A 21,350-nucleotide genomic window follows, 5' to 3' on the forward strand; every position below is an offset into this window, starting at 1 on the left:
CCCCAGATAATGCCTTATACATTTCTCACTCACTGTAAAATGCCTGAAACTAGACATGTTCCTATGCGTGCGTCACTGCTCGCTGGGGGAGGACTGCAAGCCGAGACTCGACGTTAAGGAAACGGGCTATGAGGGCGAGTAATGGTGAGCACCTGAAGAGAATGCGGAAGAGCTGTCGCAGGTACATGTAGTCAGGCGCCTCCTCGAACCGCAGCCCACGGCAGTAGTTCAGGTACATGGCAAACTCTGCCGGGAAACCCTAGGCAAAGGGATATGTGAAAAACACGATTAGGGCTCTCTTCAAGCCTCTTCACCCAGCCGGCTGCACAAGGGGAAAGAGGCAATGCGCAGGTGAAGTCAGGCTCTCCCAGAACACTGCCAGAATGGAGCCCCCAAACTCTGTACTAGCGCACAGTTTCAAAGCGCAGCCTCCAGGACCCAACGCCTCTGTACCCCGCTCTCTGGGATGAACCCATCCTGAAGCCGTTTCAGAGGCACAGATTAGACGAGTGCTCGTCAGCCAGCGGATGGCGGCGTCACCCATCACGTTTTCACTCATGTCCTTTCCATCGCAGCCCTGTAATCTCATGCCCCACCCCACCCTCTCTATCTGTTTGGTTCAGGCCTGCGAGCACAGCTGGTTCAGCGAAAGCGGGGATTACATGACTTCGTCACTCCACTCCCGTTTCCACCTTAACATTACTTTAAAATGGAAAAAAAAAAACCTCCGCCCTAGATCCACAGGACCCAGAAGTGCTACATTTTCATTCTCACATCTAAGTATAACAGCCAACAGGCATTTTTAGACACTCCTGTAAACGTATACATTCCTAGCATTCTCAGTCGCATCACAACACTTCCGTGTCCCTGTTTGAGCTACGGATTACCAAACAACGTCAGTCACTTGCAGTTTTAGAAGTCACATGGTAACACACTGAGGAGTGGTTAAACATGTACTTAACTGCCAAACGCTTAATGCTGTTGGCAATGACAGAAATGGACACTACATCAGGTGAGGCCTAGCTACACATACGGATTCATGGGACAGTAGCATCTCTGAAGTCAGCCCATGATTTCATCCTGCTACACGCACGAGAATCCCACACAAAGCCAAAGCTCAGCTCGAAAAATTTAACCTGCTGCACTCGGGGTACCCGACTTGATATTTCTTCTCTGTGCACATTTGCACTCAGCTTCAAACTGCCAAGAAGCAGCGCGTCATTTTTCTGAAAACGAACCAAGACCTGTCTAGCAAGTTGGAATAGCTCAGTAACATGGTCTTCTATATAATCCTTCCTAAAGGGCAGACTGTTCAACACACGAGTTCACTGTTAATACTTGCTGGGGTGACACAAAAAGCCAAAAGCTTCAGAATGTTATAGGTGGTACATACCTTACACAAAACTTCAACAGGAGTCGACATCTTTTTCTCACTAATCTTCTCGTACTTCTGTTTCTTTGTGGCAGCCTGTGGAACATGTGGGCGAAAAACATGAAAATGTTGTGCAACACCAAAAGAAACCAACATGTTGCCCTTTCACCCATGTGGAACAATCCCACAACCGAGAAGATGACAGTTACGAATGTCTTAAACTGTCACTGAAAACAGTCGAAGCATTAACAACGGTGCAGTCTTGAGCATGGGCCTTGATCCTTTGCTCACACGGTCGTCCATGTGTGCTAGACTGCTCTTTTACAACCTTAATCCACAACCAGTACAGCGAGCTGCAAATTGCAACATTTGCCCCATCAGAGGATTTAAATTTCAGCACTTGTCCAGTGCTGAAGTTCTATTTAATCTAATTACACTAAGAAGAATCTCATGCAAATGCTCATTTTTAACCCTCCATGGGCATGCAAAGCCTACAAAGAAACAGAGTTTTACATTCTGGTGTGACTATAGAAAATGCCTTACAAGAAAGAATGCCTACAGCATCCTCAGTTTTGCTTTTTAAATAAGAGCTGACATCATTTCTTTATTAAATCATTACTCTGTCACAGAACTGCAATGCAAACCTGGAAAGAGAAGGGCTGTTGAGAGTTGTCCTTTAAGATTGTCAAATACACAAGCTTGACATTATCTGGGAGCCCTAGGGTACCTGCCTGTCCTACCTTTAATCCCTGCCAGGGCAGGCTGGTTCTATTGAAGTACATCAGCACGTATCCTAGTGACTCCATGTCATCTCGGCGGCTGCAAAGACAAGGATTTTAAGGCTTAAAATAAGACAGTACACCATCTCAGAATACTGCTATTTTTAGCACACAGAGAACTGAGCCTGTTACAAAAATAGATACCCAAAAATAAACATGAGACTTCTTAAATTTATGCCATAAAGAATACTATAAAACCGGACCTGACTGCAATGCAGTACTGCTCTTCTAACAGACCATTAAGCGATAACTGTTTTAACACACCTAGCAGCACTATGCAGTATGTTCAGCTTTGATATTAAATTGGCTTACTCGTTGCAGAAGATGCTAAGAAGGTATCACAAGCTGAGTAACTGCAAACGTACATTCTGATGGCTGACATGACTGACAGCTGAACCTGTGCTCTCACAGAACAGTGACAAAGCCCTACTGACAACATGAGGGATTCTGGGTCAATGGAAACGGCAGCTGTTACTGGTAGCAGGAAGCACCCATAGTCAGAAAAAGCCTCATCTGACAAGGCAACACCCCTCTCTGACATATGGCTGAGCAGGGTTGTTGAGTATGCAAAACCTTGTTACACATGCAGGGTCTACAGGCAAGACTAAAAAAGACAAGGTCTGCACTGACTGGCTGAGGGACCAACCTTTTTAGTCTTGAACAGCGAAGACTACGAGGGCACCCGATTCAAGTATTCAAAATCCTTAAGGGCACTGACAAAGTAAGCCTAGTGGATTTCTCCAAACTCACAGTGAAACATGAACCAAAAGGCACAAGTGGAAACTACATGGAAGTACATTTCAAATTGGCTTAGAACAGGAGGCATTGTGGGAGTATGGAACAAGCTGCTCAGTCTGTCAGCTGATATCCTGCCTTACTTTAAGAAACAACTGGGCAAGATCATAGCTACTGACTAAGAAATAGGTTAGATGGGCCAAATGGTCTCCTCTCATATGTAAGCACTCTTGTTTCCTATATCTATGGGGCTGATATAGACTGGGAAGTCTAAAGGCAGCCCTTAAAACAAGATCTAACCCAATGTTTCAGTTCCAGATTACATACGCTTGGGAATCACATGCAACATCACCACTGTTCTTACCTCTGCTCGATGCCCAGGTGTGCATTGATGCTGGCATAGCGAGCTGTGCCTGTGAGGTTTTTGTCTTCTCTGTAAGGTATGTGCTGTCGTGTTCTGTTGTCCCGGTATTTTTTGGCCAAACCAAAATCAATAAGAAACAACTAAAATGAAAAGAAAAAAGATGTTCATGGAAAAAGGGCATTATTTTTTAAAAGTCTGTTGTACTTTACAACAATGTACAGAACAACTTGAAACTTTCTGGCCATAGTAGGTCTTGATCAAAATGTTATTCAGTAACGTGGGTTTAAAAGAACTGGACAAAAACCTCAGACCAAAAAAAGCAATTTGTTCCTTTATTCTTGTTTTCTAGAGATGCAAACAAAATCTGAATTACACAATTTAAAGGTTTACTTTAAATTTCATTCACAAAATCCAGAAGCTCTATAGTCAACACTTCTCAAACTTACTATTTTACACCTTCTTCTAAATTTCCCTATTGCAGACTTTTTTTAATTTTCAAATTTCATCACCAGTACCAGTCAAATCTCCCTGCCTCGTATTTCTTGACTAACCAGCAGCAATGACAGCTCACAATGTAGAGAAGGTAGCTAACATCCTAAACCACCACATATCCAATGTACTAAGAGCATGGTCATATAACACATCCAAGGCCTCTTCAGAGTGTAAAAAGGATGACTCCCTTGACTTCCGAACACAGGCTTGACTGCTAAGGAAACATCACATTATGGAAGTTTTCTCTGGACCAGACCGCTATCCTGCGTAAGAATACGTGCGCGGGCAGCTGTAAGGAGTGCATCTTCACCGAGACGGGGCAACCGCATCGAACATAACCACTCAGCCGTGCTGCTCTGCTCACTGAGCTCGGCCTGGGACTCCAACCTTACTTCCTCTTGTGAAGAGGATGAGTCGCGCTCAGCGAGAACATTCCATTTAGAGGCCACTATCTGAATATCCAGTCACAAGGCAGCTATAGGCGCATGTTAAGAGTCCCTGCTGCTGCAGTTGCATACAAAAGTACATCGTTCACAATACTTACTAATCTGGATTTTTCTAAAGACCTTACTCACACTGTGAACATTTTGGTGCACGTTTCCACCTTTTCCCACACAAGGTCATGATACAAGAGTCAAAAACAGTCACTGGAAGAATAACAGGCAGGGAAAATGCAATGTCCTCCCTTTCACTTACATGCTGTGTCCTTCAAAAATACTCTTACCAGTTGTAAGGTGTCAAAAGCACAAGAATTGGAAGGATATGGATGCCAAGACCTAACCTATACCAAGTGGCACTTATCAACAAAGACATCTTGGTGATGGCACATGTCTTAAACTTTGAAACCAAAAGAGTCTTAAAATTTGAGAGCAATACATTCTAGTTCACAACTGGATTTAGCATTACCCCCATCCATCCAGTAATGGAAGCTGGGGAGAGTGGAGAGGAGCTGGTTTTAAAGATTTCAGGATGTTCTAGACAAGCCAACTCTACAGAAAAACACTGGAAAAAATCTATAAGGGGAGATAAATATCAACTTAGTTAATCTTTAACTTGGGACAGGCTGCTGCCAATATCCTTGGAAGGAGGACTCAAGTTCCTTAAAAACAAAACTGTTTTGCTGGACTTGTAAAGGTCACCATGTGACTATGTGGTAAGACACATGCAGCTGGCTGACACAGAAGGGGATATGGTATGAAAGGCTAGCTTGTCTGACAGTAAAATAAAGCCATATTAAAGTACAAGTTCTGAAGGAAAACTAGTCATTCAGCCTCCTGCTTCAAGAGGCTACAGTGAATTCACCGCTACAGACACGAGTGGATGAGCAGGAATACTATGTAGGTAGTGCTTCCTTTGGTATGATATGACCTAAATTTGTCCAATTCATTCCAAACCTGCTTGTATAAGACATACTATTAAGAATGGTCTGATAAGGTCACTGAAAGAACACCTCCAGTAAGTGTCCAGCCTTCCTTTCTCTTCACTTAAATGTGCTTATTCAGAAAGAATAGCCAACATGTCACCATCATGTGACAAAAAAGTGAGGAGTGTGGGATTTTCTACATATACTAACCAGCAAGACCTGGGAACTAATGAGGAATATCATGCAAATCTCAGTTACAAGCCAGTCTCAATTCTCTTTTCTTTTATTTCTGCATTTAAACAGAGCAATGCTGTCTTCTAAAATCTAAAAATACTATTGAAAACAGAAAACGTTCCTCCAGGCCTTGCATTACTAGGAGACGGCAAAACAAACTAAATTATGTAATTAAATTTCAGATGCTTTTATCTCCTATCACACATTTCCACAAAGAGGGTATTAGACTACATCTACCCACAGTGGTCTCCAGACCTGACAAAAACTCTTTTTAAATCAACTTAAAGAGATTGAGAGCCCCAAAGCCAATGAGAAACCCAGCAGGGAGTATCCTCAACTGCAAATAAATAATGGACTGTTTCAATCGCACGCTACAAAAACTGGGAAACTTCACGTGGGTCGCCGAGCTCTGAGGAAGATACTGGGCATGTTCACCTGGTCTCGTCCCCAGCTCACACAGGCAGATTCCCAGCAGCCCTGCCGATCCCCCATGCTTTGCTATCAACATTCTGTGCACCTGGCTGGCAGCCAGATGCAAAGCGAGATCCTGACGTCAGCCAGGCTACGCACGGCCTCGCCGCAGCTGGTTCAAACCAGCTTCATGCCGCCTGGGAGCAGAGCGGATCACAGGGAAGGCTGCTTCCTGCTCACCCCCATCCTCTCAGGACCACCATCTCCTGGGCCAGCTCAAGCCCATCCCCCATTCCCTGCTAGGTGTTGAGCACATTACCGCCAAAGTACCCCAAAAAACAGCACGTTACAGAGCAGGGTTACAACTCACATCTGTCACCCATTACTCTACTATAAAAATACACTAATGCCAGGGTGATCTAGTTTTGATCTTTAAAAATCCACTTTTTTAAGCCTTACGCATAAACCGATGTAACCTAAAGAGGAGACCCTGCACACAACTTAATTTATCCCTCAGTACTTTACTCCGCTGGAATAAAATCCTACTCACGGTAATCTGCAAATCATAGTCACACAAAAAGCTTGTAGAATTCCAAATAAAGTTTTCATAGTACAACATTAGAAATGTCAGAAAACTTGATTTTCGTACAAAAAGGATGTGTAACTAGTAAGTCACTGACATATATCCATTCTTACCAAACTCAACTTAACTGCACATTTCAATTTTAGTTCTATTTAAAGATATGGAAACTTTCCAAAGCTTTCCATGAAATGTAACCTCATCACATTAATGACATTAGTCTTCCATAATGACAAACATCATTTCCAAAATCCCAACCGAGTGCCACCACTGAAACAAAACCGTCACAAAATACATGAGCAAACAGATGTAGAATGACTTTTAGATAAAAACTTGAACCTACAATCCTCCAAACAACCCAATACACCAACATAATCCACCTCGCCTCCCTTAAATCATGTCCTACATCTAAACATAGATGCTGCAATCTAGATTAAACGTTAATCTCTAGATCTGTTTAGCATGTGTGTCTGGATTAAATGCCAACAAGTGTACATTTTATTGATTACTGATCAAATTATAAACAGAAAAAAATAAAGCCAAAGTTAATTTGGGGGAGTATTAGGAAACGGTAGGTGTTTCAGACCTGGTTTAATCCTGAGAAAGATGGGTCCTGAGAAGAACTAACAGCCACGCTTCTTTTCCTCTTCCCCACTGGAGATTCTAAACACTAAACAAACAATAGAGGGTGCAGTGCATCAAACAGTATTGCTGACAACCCCACAAGGCCAGCGCAGACAGGCAACACCAAGGCTCAGAAAAAGAACGGAGCAGAAGAGGAGGAAAAAGCCCAAAGCCATCCTTCTCCCAGTACAAAGCACTCTAGTCAACCCAAGAGAGAGCTCTGCTAATCGCCTTTCTCGAAGGAGCTAACCTTGCCTCGGTCACAAGCCCCAACATTAACGCTTCACCAAGGCTGAGGGCTAGGAAGTCTGCGAGCTGCGCAGATTCAGCCTTTTCGTTTTAAAAGCCACCCTGGCACAAGAAGAGTTTGCTAGGAAATTCAGTCACCCCTCCCCCAGCTACATGCACCTTGGTTACAGAACACTTCCAAGCCTGTTTCTCTTTTTTTACTTTGCAGAGGCTTCTGAATGATCTCAGCCTTTAACAGTAGCAGTGCCACCTGATACACAAGCTCTCTTAGAGACTTTCAATGACGACGTAACCCGATCAAAAAGAGAATATAAGCAGCTCTGCCCATAAGCAGAAAACAAGCTGCAGTTGAGCACAACTAGAGTTAAAGGGCCTAATTTTCAGTCTATTCCTTACAATGGGCACCCTCAGATTACATTAGGCATGAGAAACTTTTTAAATGAAACTAACAAAATTCCCCTGCCCCTTCACTACCCCCATTAATCTTTCCTTAAAAGCAATGTATGAAATGATGCCTTTGGCTTTTAAGACGGCACTGAAAAGGTGAGACACCTTCAGTGAGGAAGAGGGCAGAAGGCTTTTTGGCACCATTTGTAAGGACCATCAAGCTGACTAACATGCAAAGAGAAGCTCTAAAGAGCAAAAATAAAAAGCATGCAATACAAGTAAGAGCATGAATTAATCTGTAAATTTACGCATCAGATTTAGCACAGCTAAAAAAAAAAGTATGACAGGAGCGCTTCTGGGATTATCATGTTGGAACCCTGGCAGTGGTATCTACTTAGGAGCTTTCTAGAAAGCAGTAAAGAAGTGAAAAAAGCTTTTAGCCTAGGATAATGCCAGGCTGAATGTTACTCAATGGCACAGCATGGAAAATGGTACAGAGAGATGACTATAGGGAAGTGGGCAGAGGAATGAATGTTCCCATTTCATCTTAAAAAAATCATGCTCATCATTACATAAATTCTCTTTCCTCTACTTGGAAAACATGAAGGCAGAGGATAGACCAAAGCTTTCTAATCCGCTAAACTGTTTTTTTTCTACCTATGTGCAATTAGAAGTGAGAGACACATAGGGAGATAATCTGATGTCATACCCCAGCTCTATCATGAGAGCCAAATACAGATGTGCTCTGCAGCACTTCACTTGGCTGGAAAAATAGAGATGAAACCCTTCTTTTGTTTCTGAACCCCTCAGACTTGGCATCACCTCCGTGACACAAAATCTCTTACTTCCCAGTTGGGAGGTGATAGAGGAAAAAGAGAAAAGCCTGGGGTATAGTTTGCCATTTAAAAAAAATTGCTGCATCCTAAGAGCAATTGTCCACTGCAGGACGTTAACTGGGATTCTCTCTAGCTACAGTCACTGGTCCTCTTCATGTTGGAAAAGGTTTGTAAAACGTTGGCAGGTAAAAGGGAAATGGGTTATAAAAGTTAAAAATGAAGGAGAACAGGACAGGTGGAATGAAGCGAAGACAGACAGGTTGTCGATTTGACGGCAGAAGAGTGTGGGTTTCGCAATAGCTGCTCAACATTTCGTCTTGACATCAAGTTCTCTCTCTTAGCACGTAATCTGCTTCAAGATCTTGACCTCAGGGCGATGGAGAACAGTTCTGGACATCAAAGGGACTGAACATTCATTTTGTGGAGAGATCCTTAATGGGGAACAGGGCTTTTTGGCAGACACGGTCAATAAAGGAATAAACTAACAATTTCATAAATATATAAAAAAGCTTGAGGCTGGCATTCACACAGACACACAATGGTAAACACTAGTTTCAGACAGCACTGCCAAAAATGGTCATACAGGCTTTGATGGTACAGTATGTGACAAGTATTGATCTTTGTTCTATAATTAATCCTGCTTTGAAAAGTAAGATACAACACAAGAAGCTAATCCTGTCCTGGTACTGGTGCTTCCAGTTTAAAATATGCATCATGCTTTAACTTTGCCAAATGTTGCCTGTCTGCAAGGGCTCAAAATAGAAGTATTTAAAACAAAAATAAAAATCAGGCAACTTAACTTTAGATACAATATATAATATCACACACAAGAGACCAAGTGATTTTCTGCAGGAAAAAAATAGGTATGATTACAAGTTAGGGCATGCAGAAGGCTGTTATTCCTGCAAAAGCTATCTTTGAAGGCATGAAAACAAGCAATCAATGTTGCTTTGTTTAACCAAAATCATCACAAAGCTCACTGGGTATACTGAGCATCAAAAGCACCCTAAGTTGGAAAGCATTCATTCACAATGTTTTAAAATGCCCTGATCAATTAGGAATACTATATTAAAAACAATAAGTATGATTAAATGATGGCAAAATGTTTTATAAACAAAGTAAAAATTTCATTTTCATCTCAGTAAACAATCTAAAGCACAGTATAGTGATGATGATGATGTTTAGACATACCTGAATAATTCAAATTTAAGTTAGGGAACAATGTCGGAACATTTAGATCTTTTTCATTACCACATTTCCAGAAAAGCACCATCTCTTAGAGTAGGAATGATCAGACTCGATATGTCACATGTTAACTAGACTTGAAAGAAAAATGACTTTTAAACCAAGTCTATTGTGCTTGCTTAATCAATTATTAAAACTGCTGTGAAAATGAAGGCTTGAAGTGCACCCTTGCACTTCTGCTTCACCCCTGATTGGTTACCTTTTAAACAGGGATGACTTACAGCAAAGTGTACTAAATAAAATATCTGTACAGCAGTTAAGCTCAAAATGACTTAAGAAAAAGGAACTGCAACTAGTACTGCTCACATATTTAGCAAGCAATAAAACTTTAGAAGTTGAAGGGCTCCCCTTGGAGCTTTTGAAAAAAATGTCATGTTTGTTAAGTATTACAGTCACAATAACGCAAGTGTTTTGACACATCAAGCTCCAACATCTAAATAAAGAAGGAATGGAAAAAGTCCTGAAAGGGGTGTGGATTTCTGTAGAATCTTGTCAGGATGCAGGAACCCTTCCCTTCAACTATCTAAAAGGACACATTCGTAGGTATTGAACCTCCTCCTCCTGTCCTACCTCAGCATTCTGACAAACAGGTCTTACTTGTGCTCCCAACAGACCCTGCAGGTAACTGTTTAAAAAGCTTACCTTATTACAGTGGCGACCGATACCCATTAGAAAGTTGTCTGGCTTGATATCTCTGTGGATGAAATTCTTTGTGTGCACATACTCGATTCTGCTGATCATCTGCAAAGAAAAGGTAACAAAAGCACCCTCCTCAGTTTCCCTCTAAAAGGACTCATGTCTCAGGCACAGGACATGTTAACAGTTAATCCGTCAAAGGTTTACCATCTCTACAAGCCATGCAAATTCAGGCCCTTTCATTATGTGAAATTGTTAGGTAACCCAGATGCATGTTATAAGCTATGCAAAACAGTTTCTCGGCACCGAAATCTTTCTCCACTTCAGCTCTTTATCAAAACCCATTCCAAGATGATCCACACAGGAGTGTGCTTCCTAGCTCACAGTAAGTGGAAATCATACTGACTCGTGAGCTCGCTACACCAGCAAGTGCCATTTCTGCAAACTATACACATGCTGCCACAAAGAGTGCACAGAAGTGTGCAATACAACTAGAGATTGTCGATTTAAGAAAAATGTTACGGCTCAAGGTATCCAACTGTTTCCTCTTCAAATAAAACAAAGTATTCATGGTACATAAATTGCATGGTTTAAGGATATGGAGCAATCTAAAGACGTGCAAAAAGAGAGTGGCAGTTAATAGGTTGTGTAATCGTCGCCCATGTCACCCCACCATATTTCAACACCAGCCAGCGGCTTACCTGGTCTGCTAGCATCAGTACGGTTTTCATTGTAAACCTGCGCGAGCAGAAGTTGAAGAGATCCTCCAGACTGGGCCCCAGGAGATCCATCACTAGGACATTGTAATCCTTCTCTTGGCCATACCACCTGCAAAACAACACGCATATCAGTCACCAACGTCCGTCCCTCCATTACGGAGATAGGGAGTAATATAATCCACGCATTTGTCTCATCCAGCCCATTTGTTAACAGCTAATTGAACCAACGATGTCATCCAGCTGTGTCCCGAAAGACGCCATGGTATCAGCTTCAATAACATGACCGAGTAGCTTGCACCATAACCCCCTGCGTAAAGAACCGCTCCTGTTCTCAGGTTTAAGCGTGCCATTTCCACTTGTGTCCTCAGCTTCGTGTCTCTCTGTTCATTCTGAAGAAGCCCGCTGGGCTGGGACTGTCAAAGCCTTTGAGGATTTTGAATACTGGAGTCAGGTTACCTTGTAGTCCTCTCAGTTAAGAAGTCTAAAAACGTTCAGCTCTCCCAGCGAGACAGTGTTGGAGATTCATTTAAGCTCTGGTGTTCTCCCCCTACCAGACGCACTTGTCAGTTTTAAGGTGCCTTTTTAAACTGGGATAGCTTCACTATACTCACCCTTTTCAATAAATTAATTTGCGAATGTACAGCAAGGTTATGAAGTCACAATCAAGCTGAGAGAAAACTCGTAGATGGGAATCCCTCCCTCCACAGCCACTATTGAGTGATCCCAGCCGCACTGCCTTGGAACTCCAAATGAAATAGATGAAGTTTCTTTCTCAGAGGATTTTCTAACCCAAATACATGCCTATATATATATACACACACACACACACCACTATGCCGTCATTTCTCTCACATCCAGGAGTGAATAATCTTATAACAAAGCCTGAGAGTAATAAAAAAAATCTAGTATTTCAAGAGTATTAATGATTGCCAAAGTCAAGGCTGTTTCGCCATGGAAACAGACTGATAATGCAATAGGTAATCAGCCTACTGTTTGTGCCCCCAGATGAATTCAATGGCACTGAGTAAATCCTGTGATGGCCATGAAGGGTTAAAATTATATATATACAAAAAAAAAATTTAGTTTATACCCAGGTCTGCAATGGCAAAACTAGAAAATGAGACCATAGCACTGCAGGACAACACAAATGAGAGCCAGCTTCAGCCTATGGCCTGATCAGGTCACATCTCAGAAGCCTGGTCGACACTGAACTATGGCAACAGTGGACACCACGCTGTAGAGTGTGCCATCCTTTGGATAGCAAGCTAAACCGAGGTCATGACTACATGGCCATTAAAGACCTATGGCACCTTCCAGAAGTTGTGTGCGTTTTAGCTCAGCTCCACTTCCACGCATGTAAAGTTCGCACAGCACCACTATTTCACCTGATCTAGTTAGTGGCAGTGCTGCACTTCAGTTGTAAAAAAAAAAACCATACACAAGTGCAAGTTACAAACCATGTCACAGTAGCAACTAAATATAAGTACAACCATCTTAAAATTATAGCCTTATGTTTTACAGTGAAACTTAAATGTCTAGGAAAAGGCAAAAATGGGTGGCAGTCAATAGCCACATGGCTTTAGACACAAAGACGGGTATCAATTACTTTTCTTAGTACATTAAACACCCAGTTCTTCCCACAGCCCCAGCACTGCTATTACCGAAAGGCCAAGCAGACTGTGAAATTGCAGGCCTGTTCACAGCTAACTGCTACCCAGAACTGAAACAGGGGTCAAGCTGGAGAGATGCGCCTGCAGACGAGCCTTGGCTCACAGCGAGGAAGGAATCCTTAAAGAGAAGGAAACATCTGTGAACGCTACATTAGTGAAGCTGAATAAAATTCACCTTTAATTTTGTTTACAAATTTAAAATGCTAGAATTTAAATCCCAGTGAAGCACTATGCAAAATGAGTTAAAGGTTTCATAAAAGTTATTCAAGTGGATAAAACCCACAGTAAGCCCCAAAGCTCCCGGCAGCTCAACAGTCTGGGAGAGTGGGGCATTCAGGTTTTCTTTAAAAAAGACGCATAAAAGGGAGTTCACTGATAAGATCGATATGACCAAAGGAAAAGGGGTCACCCAGAAAGCCCTGCATGACTGCAGTAAATTTGTACAACAGCACTCTGAAGGGAACAGAGAGGGGAGAGGAGAATAGCACACTCAGCTGCTTTAGAGAAAGGACTGTGTCATGAGATCAGTGAATGTGCCAAATAAACTTCACCCGTTCCACTACTGGGATTAGTGCTGATGCAAGAGAAACAAGCCTGGGAAACTGAAGTACAGGAGGGAGAACTCGCCCTTACCTTACTCAGCACTCAGCTGGAGATTCACCAGAAAGGAGCAGGAGTCCTGCCATTGCTAATCAAAACAGGGCTCAACCATACGGGCTTCCTCTCTCGTTACCCAGGGAAACAAGCCCATTGTTCCCAGAGAACCATAAAAAAAAACAAAAAAAATCCTGGATTTAACCAATGGCCAGGATCAGGACTATGTCACAACCCACGTCACAACTGCAAGTTGGGAGCAATGACGTAAAGGCCACCAGCAGAGAAAAATTGGACTCTTTCATGTATTCTTCCTCATGAAAACAATACCACTGAATACATTTGGCCAATTTCAAAGCAATAGAACCCACTGCATTATAACAAAAAGCATAATAAATTTTATGTATCTTTCCTTCTACCGTTAGCCTCAAATTTAACTCCAGATGTGTTTTCAACACTTTCATCATTGGAAGAGATTTCTTCAAACTTTATAATATCGGTACATTTCCGTCCCCCCGTGGCAACTGTGGCAGCAAAAAAATTATAATTTCAAATTGGCTCTTTCAGAACTAATTTACATCAAAGGAAAACTGGTGCATGAGAAGAATCAAAATGATCCTGAATCATGCATTGCAAATTATCCCATGATGTGTTTAACATTTGCGACTTTACTTAAAAACTGTTTTTGACGAAGAAAACTGTTTGAGGAATAAGGCTGGTTTTAATAGAAAAACAAGAAGCCACATTCAAATCGTCAGTGTACACACTCTGCATTAAAGCATGTGGCATGAAGATAAGGCATCAAGTTTTTCAAAACCACAGGATTCTCAGCATGAGGACACCCACGAACATTTCACAGAAACATCCCCTTAAAAAGAGGAGATACTACACAGAGCACATGTGCTACAATAAATGTGGGAACAAAGTGTAATTTAAAAATGAAGTGCCTGAAAAAAAATTACTTAAGCTGAACAACTTCAAAATTAAATAAGTGTCAGCTACAAAAACTGACATCCCAGGATATTTGAAAGACCAGTAAAGATGATCATGGCCCAAGATGCAAAATGACAGGAGAAAACAATTGCCTTATCTATCTGTAACCTAATCAATAGTTCAGAACACACGACTGAAACGACCGAGACGTTGTGTAGATTGTGGACCTTAATAATTGAGTTTTAAATGCTGAACTAAATTAAAGAAAATGCTTAACATTTTCTGATACCAAATCAGTTTAGTTCCTCCAGCTTATTTTAAGCACAGAGAACCAGGTGAGAATCCTGCAGCAGTGCATGAATGAACCACATGACAAAAAAATATGCCAACAATGAACAACCCAAGTCAGCAAGCAACAGTAATGCTGAACACTGAAACAAAGAAGCTGTGGTAGAGAATTAGGTCCGTCATTGATGTAGCAAGCGCAAGAGATTTAATGTCCCTAAAATGCTCTCAGATTTTACATCCTTATGTAAAGGAAAGTTTCATGGCAAGTGTAATGTGCTGAAGATCTTACGTTGTGTATTTTGAACTGCACAAGAGATACCTAAACAATTATTTCCAGGCATTTCAGTAAATACAACACCACTCGGTAGGCAGCTGCACTATAGGACAAAACTGGCCTATGCAAAACGACCTGCAATCATGTTCGTTATTTTACACTTAGATCAAAGAGAACCATTAACTACAGCAAGCATATCCAAGAGCTTAAATACTTACCTTTCCTACTATTCTGTTAATTGCTAGGCCAAGAAAATAGGATAATAACGTGCAAGATTTTGTTGACCACACCAGTCTACAAGTCAGCACCAGAAACTTGGGCAAACAGGAAGCAGATACGCATTTTTCAGGAATGTAGGAGGGGAGAAATTCACTAGTTTCAAGAGATACTTTTTGAGATGTGAGCAAAAGTACCTGTCGAGTCAGCAGTACAATTGACTCACAAAGTTCTCACCTTTCGCTTATGACTGACTCAACCAGCTTATGACAAATATATCCCAGCATCTTATTTGTTGAAAACTATCTAAAATAGAAGTGTAGAATGCAAAATAAATGGTTAAATTAAATGCACATCAAGAACACTGTAAACCAGGGAGAACGATTAACCGGTGAAAAACGGATTCCTACTCCTGTTTCGATTGGCTGTGGTGCAGCGAAGGTGGACACTTTCTTCCTTAAGCTCTCCATGGCTCTGGAGGCTGTTTATTCATCTACTTCCTACACTCCCTTCAGAGAGTGTTAAGAGCGTGATGTTCCTCTCCAGATTTGCATTTCAGAGACACGGCACCTAGGCGTCACAGACAATGTAAGCAGCAAGCAGCCCCCAGCTACAGAGCACTCCACATCATGACAGCCATTTAGAGCTGTTGAAGCCCCACCGCCTCAGAATACCCCCTCAGCGGGAAACAATCAGGCTGCCAGACCTCCACACATTGCCCATTTCTCCTACGCAGGAACCAACAGAAGCGTCGGTTTGCTAAAAGGAGGGAAGGAAAACAGAGAAAACGAGTCACGACTTACTCTTTAACAGGCCAGGGGTCAGGCACTGTCCATTCACATTCGAACTCTCAGGGCACTTGATATTTCCCGTTCTCACTCCAGTCTAGTACAGGCCTTCTGTTATCAGACATACACAAGAAATACTCTGCAGTGCTGCCCTTTACCACTACGTTTTCTTACCTACACGAAAAGGGTAAACACCTCTAGTACAATGTATCAAACAATAAAGCTTCTTCATCCAACCTTTTACCCATATAGAGAACTCCAAAACTTACAAATTCAAGTGAAACCTCTACTCCTAGGTGTAAGCACGCTAAATGTAAAACATTATAAAGCTTTCCAGGGGTGAAGCCCACCACTCTCCCACAGAAGAGACGAGCACATCTTACGGAAGAATGGAAAATTAACAGAAATTCGCAATGACTTTGGTTGTACATGTGAAGGGAGAGGCAACTTGTTAAGCAAGTTAGGCATCTTTTCAGGCGCTTACACAGGTCACTGCAGTACACAGATCAAAAAGTATCTTCTTCAAAAACCAATACAAGAAAGTCATTGTAAAGGCCACTAGTTATCCATGGTGGACATCTGTATTTTCAACTTGGCAGTTAACACTATCTATTCCTTTTGTATAACGATTGCTAAAACATTCTGCTTTTTCAACAACAAAAACAAAGCCAGTCTAATTTGTTAGTATGAAATTTTCTTACAAGCATCATTTGTGTCTTTCTGCATTGGCCACTGAGAGATTACAAGAGTATTTAAAGAGAATTTCAACTACAGAGCTTCAGGTAATCCAACCATTGCTAGGGACATGCACGTATTTGGTAGTCAAGGAGTAACGGATGCAACTGATCACCAAGCTCACCTGGTTATGGCAAAGGAAGAAGCACAACATAACCTTTTAAGTTAGAATTCCCCAGCTTTGGTGTTGACTCATCTTTCAGATCACATGACAATGTGACAGGGTAGAGTGTAGCCTGCATAAGGGCACCCACAGGAAGAGTAAACAAAAGCAAACATTTTCTCCTGCTGTCAGATCTCAAACTATCCCATAAAGATATTTGAATTCTTCTACTGCCAGACAGAACACACAGGTCAGTTTTATGCAATATCGCCTGCCAAAGCATAAAATATGGATTTTCCCCCATTTCCTCACTTGCAAAAGGCTCCATTTCAACAGAGGGGAAAAATCTTAATATGGGACTGAAGCCAACTTTATGCAGCACCTTATAAAGGCATCAAATATTAGGATGAGATTTAATTACTACCTGTAATATTTCTCCTATAGGCTGTACACGTGTAGTCTTGCAGGGAATGCTACTCGGAATATAAAGAGATCAAATATTGCATCACTGAACCATAGCATACATGAAAACCGTTTTCTTTACGGATATGCAGTAATGCTCTGAGAAGGGAAAGGTTAATTTTGATAAGATGCTAAGACAGAGAAAATGCCTGCATCACCCCTTCATGAGTCATGCCAGGGATCTGTAGTACAGCGCTGTCCTGTGTGAACCCCGGTGAACCCCTTGCAGTGCCCTGATCTGCCCAGAACTCGTTTCACTGAAACTGTACTTTGCCGTCACATGAAGTTGAAGGAAAGTCCCCCCCTGCCAAGCCCAGCCTCCCGGGACACACAGGATTACATAGCTCTGTAGCTCTTAAATCAGGTATTACAGGCAGCAAGACAAATCCAGCCAGAGAAGCCTCTCAACAGACACCTTGCTACTTGCACTGCGAGAACTGGCTTTCTTCACCGAATGAAAGAGGACCCTGCCCCCAGAACCTGCTGCTGAACAAGCAACCTGGTCGCTTCGCTGAATCCGACCCCATGATTTTCTTCAGGGAAAGGGTGGGATGAGATCCTGGAATCAATTAACAACCAGATACCCAAGGGGCTAGTTGGTCCAAATGGCCTCTTCTCATTTGGGCCCTTTCTTGTCTTCTATAACCAACTATATGTCCCATTAACTTGAACAGATCCACTTACCCCATTTCAATAACCTTGAGATGCATCACAGACAACTCCACCTGCCGTGTCCGAAGCACAATAGCCCATGGAGTTAACTGACCAATATCACGTCTCGCCCACAGCAGGAGATCCTGCCCACTGCAAGGCTGATTTAGATTTAACAAGTCTGCACCTGACCATTTCACAACCTCAACGTTGATAAATAAGACGGTTATGTTGGCTACCTAACTGGTTTCCTGTCCACAAAAAAATATACTGTAGTCATACCGTAGAATTTCCATGCAAGATCGTACTTAATGAACTAAATTCATAATTGGTCTGAACAAACATTATCTTGACTGAAGGAATCTCTCATTTAACTGTGGTTTCCATTCACCGAAATACATATGTAGTGGCAAAACAATCTTCACATTTCCCAGACAATAAGGTAAATCCTTATTTTGAAGCCCGACAATTTGGATGAGGTCATCAGCATAAGTTTGCAATAATGCACATCATGTAAGGCCGAACTACAAATCTCATAACCCTTTAAAATTTTGAAGAATCTTTATAAAATACAAGCATGACTATCAACACGACTACTAGGTACACGAAACCTAAAACGAAGACACGAACAAAAGTCTAGTGGTGTTAAAATATTAACAGCATGGAAATGCCTATCCTAGAGAAACTAGAGGTGCCCATTATGTAACCACTTCTCTGTTTGCTTTGGCAGACTGCAGGATGCACTACAAAGCTCAATACCACACCAACCTGCCAAGAAACAAGCTTTACATAAGCTGGATAACTCCGTGCAGTAAAGCCAGGTTTACCGACTTGCTCTTCTGCGTGTCCTCAGACTAGAGACGTGTTTCACAAGACTGGGGGCAGAACTGGCTCATCACTGGCGGCATGTTTAAAATGTTCTGTCTGCCCCTGCTCTGGGTTGCCATGCTCTTACATTCATGGTGAAAGCTTGGGACCTGTAACTGTGTGGGACAGCAAGATGGCACTATGAAAATGTAAAAGCATCTGTACTATATAAACAGATTGATAAAAAGATAAGATCAAGATCATTTTATTGGCCAGATACAATTTCTTGTATTAGGAATTTGTCTTTTCGCATACCCCAACCTGCTCTCCATGAGACACACAGACAGGGAGAGAAGCTGGGGGCCAGAGCGCAGGGTCAGCCATTTATACGGCGCCCCTGGAGCAGCTGGGGTTAAGGGCCTTGCTCAGGGGCCCAACGGAGTAGGATTCGTCTGCTGGCCGCGGGATATGAACTGCCTACCTTCCAGCCACAGACGCAGATCCTGAGCCACAGAGCCACCGCACCGCCCAAAAGTGGCATTCTGATTTGTCATTGACAATCATCCACTAAGGACTGACCAAACGAAAACCTCAGATTAACTGTCTAAAAGCAATCACAAATTACTGACGCACCAAACAGCTAAATCTCATTACCAACCGTACATTACTTAGATACACAGTATTAAACACACTGCTTTCATTTTCAAATGCTAAAAGCGAAGACAACCTGCCAAGAAACTATTTTTTGGCCAGACTACATGTTGCTCTATATAATACATTTCCATGCCGAATATGCAATTAATGTGCAGATAAGCAAATGTGTGGAAGCTTGAATAATTCAATATTTCAGGACACTTGAAACCACAAAACTGCTTTGGCTTCAGATATGGTATCTCTAAACCTTTACGAAAAGCTCCCACGACAAAGCCTGTAACAACCCCACTTCTCCACAAGCCTTCATAAATTGTTCCAAGCCTTCCTTTGACCTTTAGACTGCTCAGTTTGACTGGAGCTCTTCCAAAACGACATCCTTAACTGCATTCACAAAAAATGTGCCTGGTGATCAGCATAGGTCCCAGGGAAAAGAAGAGAAACTGCAGCTGTTACTGTGAATAAAAAATGGACCTAAACTGTAAACAGGACTCGAAACAAAGATGTGAAAAAAACTTACTTTACACTACAGTCTCACTTCACTCTGTATCAAAGCACACTTCACAACTTTCAATATGTGCATTACTCTTGATTTCATGTACACACAACCTGATAAACACTGCTACTTTAAAAATACAACTGCAAGGAGTGCTGTGACTGAGTATGAAATCAGCTTTCTATAAATGGCATCTGCAAAATACCTGTGCCTACTTTAGGGAAAACAGTATGGAATCAATCCCTAAAGTCTACAAAACCAAAGGATTAATGCCTTGTTTCAAGAAAAAACAAAAGCAGACTTAGTAATATTCCTGCTTATTCCTCCTGTCCTGGGTCAGCTACCCATGTCAATGTATGAAGTGTGCATCTAATGTCCAGTACAGGACATAAAATCTATGATTCTGGTGGGTGCATATCTTATTTGCTAATGAATTTTAAAATCCAATTTTACTGTATCATTACCCTTTTTCAATATTTACACAAATTTTCTAATGATTACACTCATCTAAAATTCTCAAATACCAAAAATGAGACGGTAGATTAACGTTTAATGTAGCACACCCCACCGGGCTGTCTACACAATCTAAAGATCTCTCTCTTGTCCTGTCACGGCTGTAAATACCACGACGCATGCACTCTGGCCTAACACTGCCAAATAAAGCACCAGGCCTCTTTTAAAATGGCACAGCAACTCAATACCAGCAACAGCAAACATTTAGAAGTGCTTACCCCCAGGCAGGGGAAACAAGAGACTTCCTTATTGGAACCATAAACGTTCAAGGATTAAATGTGCCTTTAAGAACACAACAAGGTTACAAATAAGTGGGGGCCACTGGGTCCATCTGGTAGTCAGCAGTCTATTGGTCCAAGGATCCTATCCAGCTGTTTCTTGGAGGAAAACAGGATATCACCTTTAACTATATGGCTATGTAGCTTGAGGAAAACAGGTATTGTTACAAAAAGGGATAAATATTCACAAATCATGGTGGAATAAGCAGCACAGTCTGATAGTCTGTCCTCAAGTATAATCAATCAAAATAATTTACAAACACTCTAGGACTTGGTTCATAGCCACTAACCCATACCACGCATGTGTGCTGTAGTGTACTTAGGTTTGATGCAAAGGAGCCTTTTTCTCTCATTCATAACTAAATCCATTTGAGACCCCCAGCCACTTAACAAGATTGTGCCCCACCAGGAGCAGATGCTGGATCTAATAATAGCTGAAAAGCAAATTCTGTCATGTGCATTCTTCAGAGTCTGTTTTGTGGATTCAAATAGCTTTTAAAACGTTAAGCAAAAAGGTTAAATAACGATCTACACCCAAATCACAATGAAAGACTATTCTTGGCCACAGAAAGGCAACAACCTGACCTTGGAAGCTGAAAAACTTAAAATGCAGAAAGTTGAGGGTGACAGAGAAAACTGAAATGACAGTAGTGTGCAGAAACACCTGTTTTTATGTGCAAGAACAAACAACCCTTTTAAAGGCAGTGCCATTTTGAAAGTCAGGATTGTAAACTGGGCTCAAAGGCCAAAGATAAACCACCTGCACTCAAGGCCTTCATCCTCTTCCTGCTTAATGCTATCAAACATATATGGACCTTCACTGAGGATAATATCCTTGGAGTGAGGGGACACAGGTGAAGGCTGC

The 21,350-nt window shown here is 41.8% G+C and overlaps 1 protein-coding gene across 4 annotated transcripts in view; it reads right to left on the reverse strand.

Moving 5' to 3' along the window:
- Positions 1-21,350, reverse strand: part of csnk1a1 (casein kinase 1, alpha 1) — a 33,690-nt gene that overhangs the window by 7,884 nt on the left and 4,456 nt on the right. For 2 of the 4 annotated variants that reach the window (XM_088933469.1, XM_088933468.1), the window contains exons 3-9: positions 11,009-11,135; positions 10,314-10,412; positions 6,917-7,000; positions 3,251-3,390; positions 2,113-2,191; positions 1,394-1,468; positions 153-259 (exon numbers count right to left, since the gene is read on the reverse strand). In XM_088933469.1, the coding sequence (XP_088789595.1) occupies positions 153-259; positions 1,394-1,468; positions 2,113-2,191; positions 3,251-3,390; positions 6,917-7,000; positions 10,314-10,412; positions 11,009-11,135 (711 nt within the window). The remainder of the gene's footprint in view (positions 1-152; positions 260-1,393; positions 1,469-2,112; positions 2,192-3,250; positions 3,391-6,916; positions 7,001-10,313; positions 10,413-11,008; positions 11,136-21,350) is intronic. The other 2 variants (XM_088933471.1, XM_088933470.1) reach the window with 1 other exon arrangement.

The sequence above is a fragment of the Atractosteus spatula genome, chromosome 14 (genome assembly GCF_055471065.1).
Source record: "Atractosteus spatula isolate fAtrSpa1 chromosome 14, fAtrSpa1.hap1, whole genome shotgun sequence".
Taxonomy (NCBI): Eukaryota; Metazoa; Chordata; class Actinopteri; order Semionotiformes; family Lepisosteidae; genus Atractosteus; species Atractosteus spatula.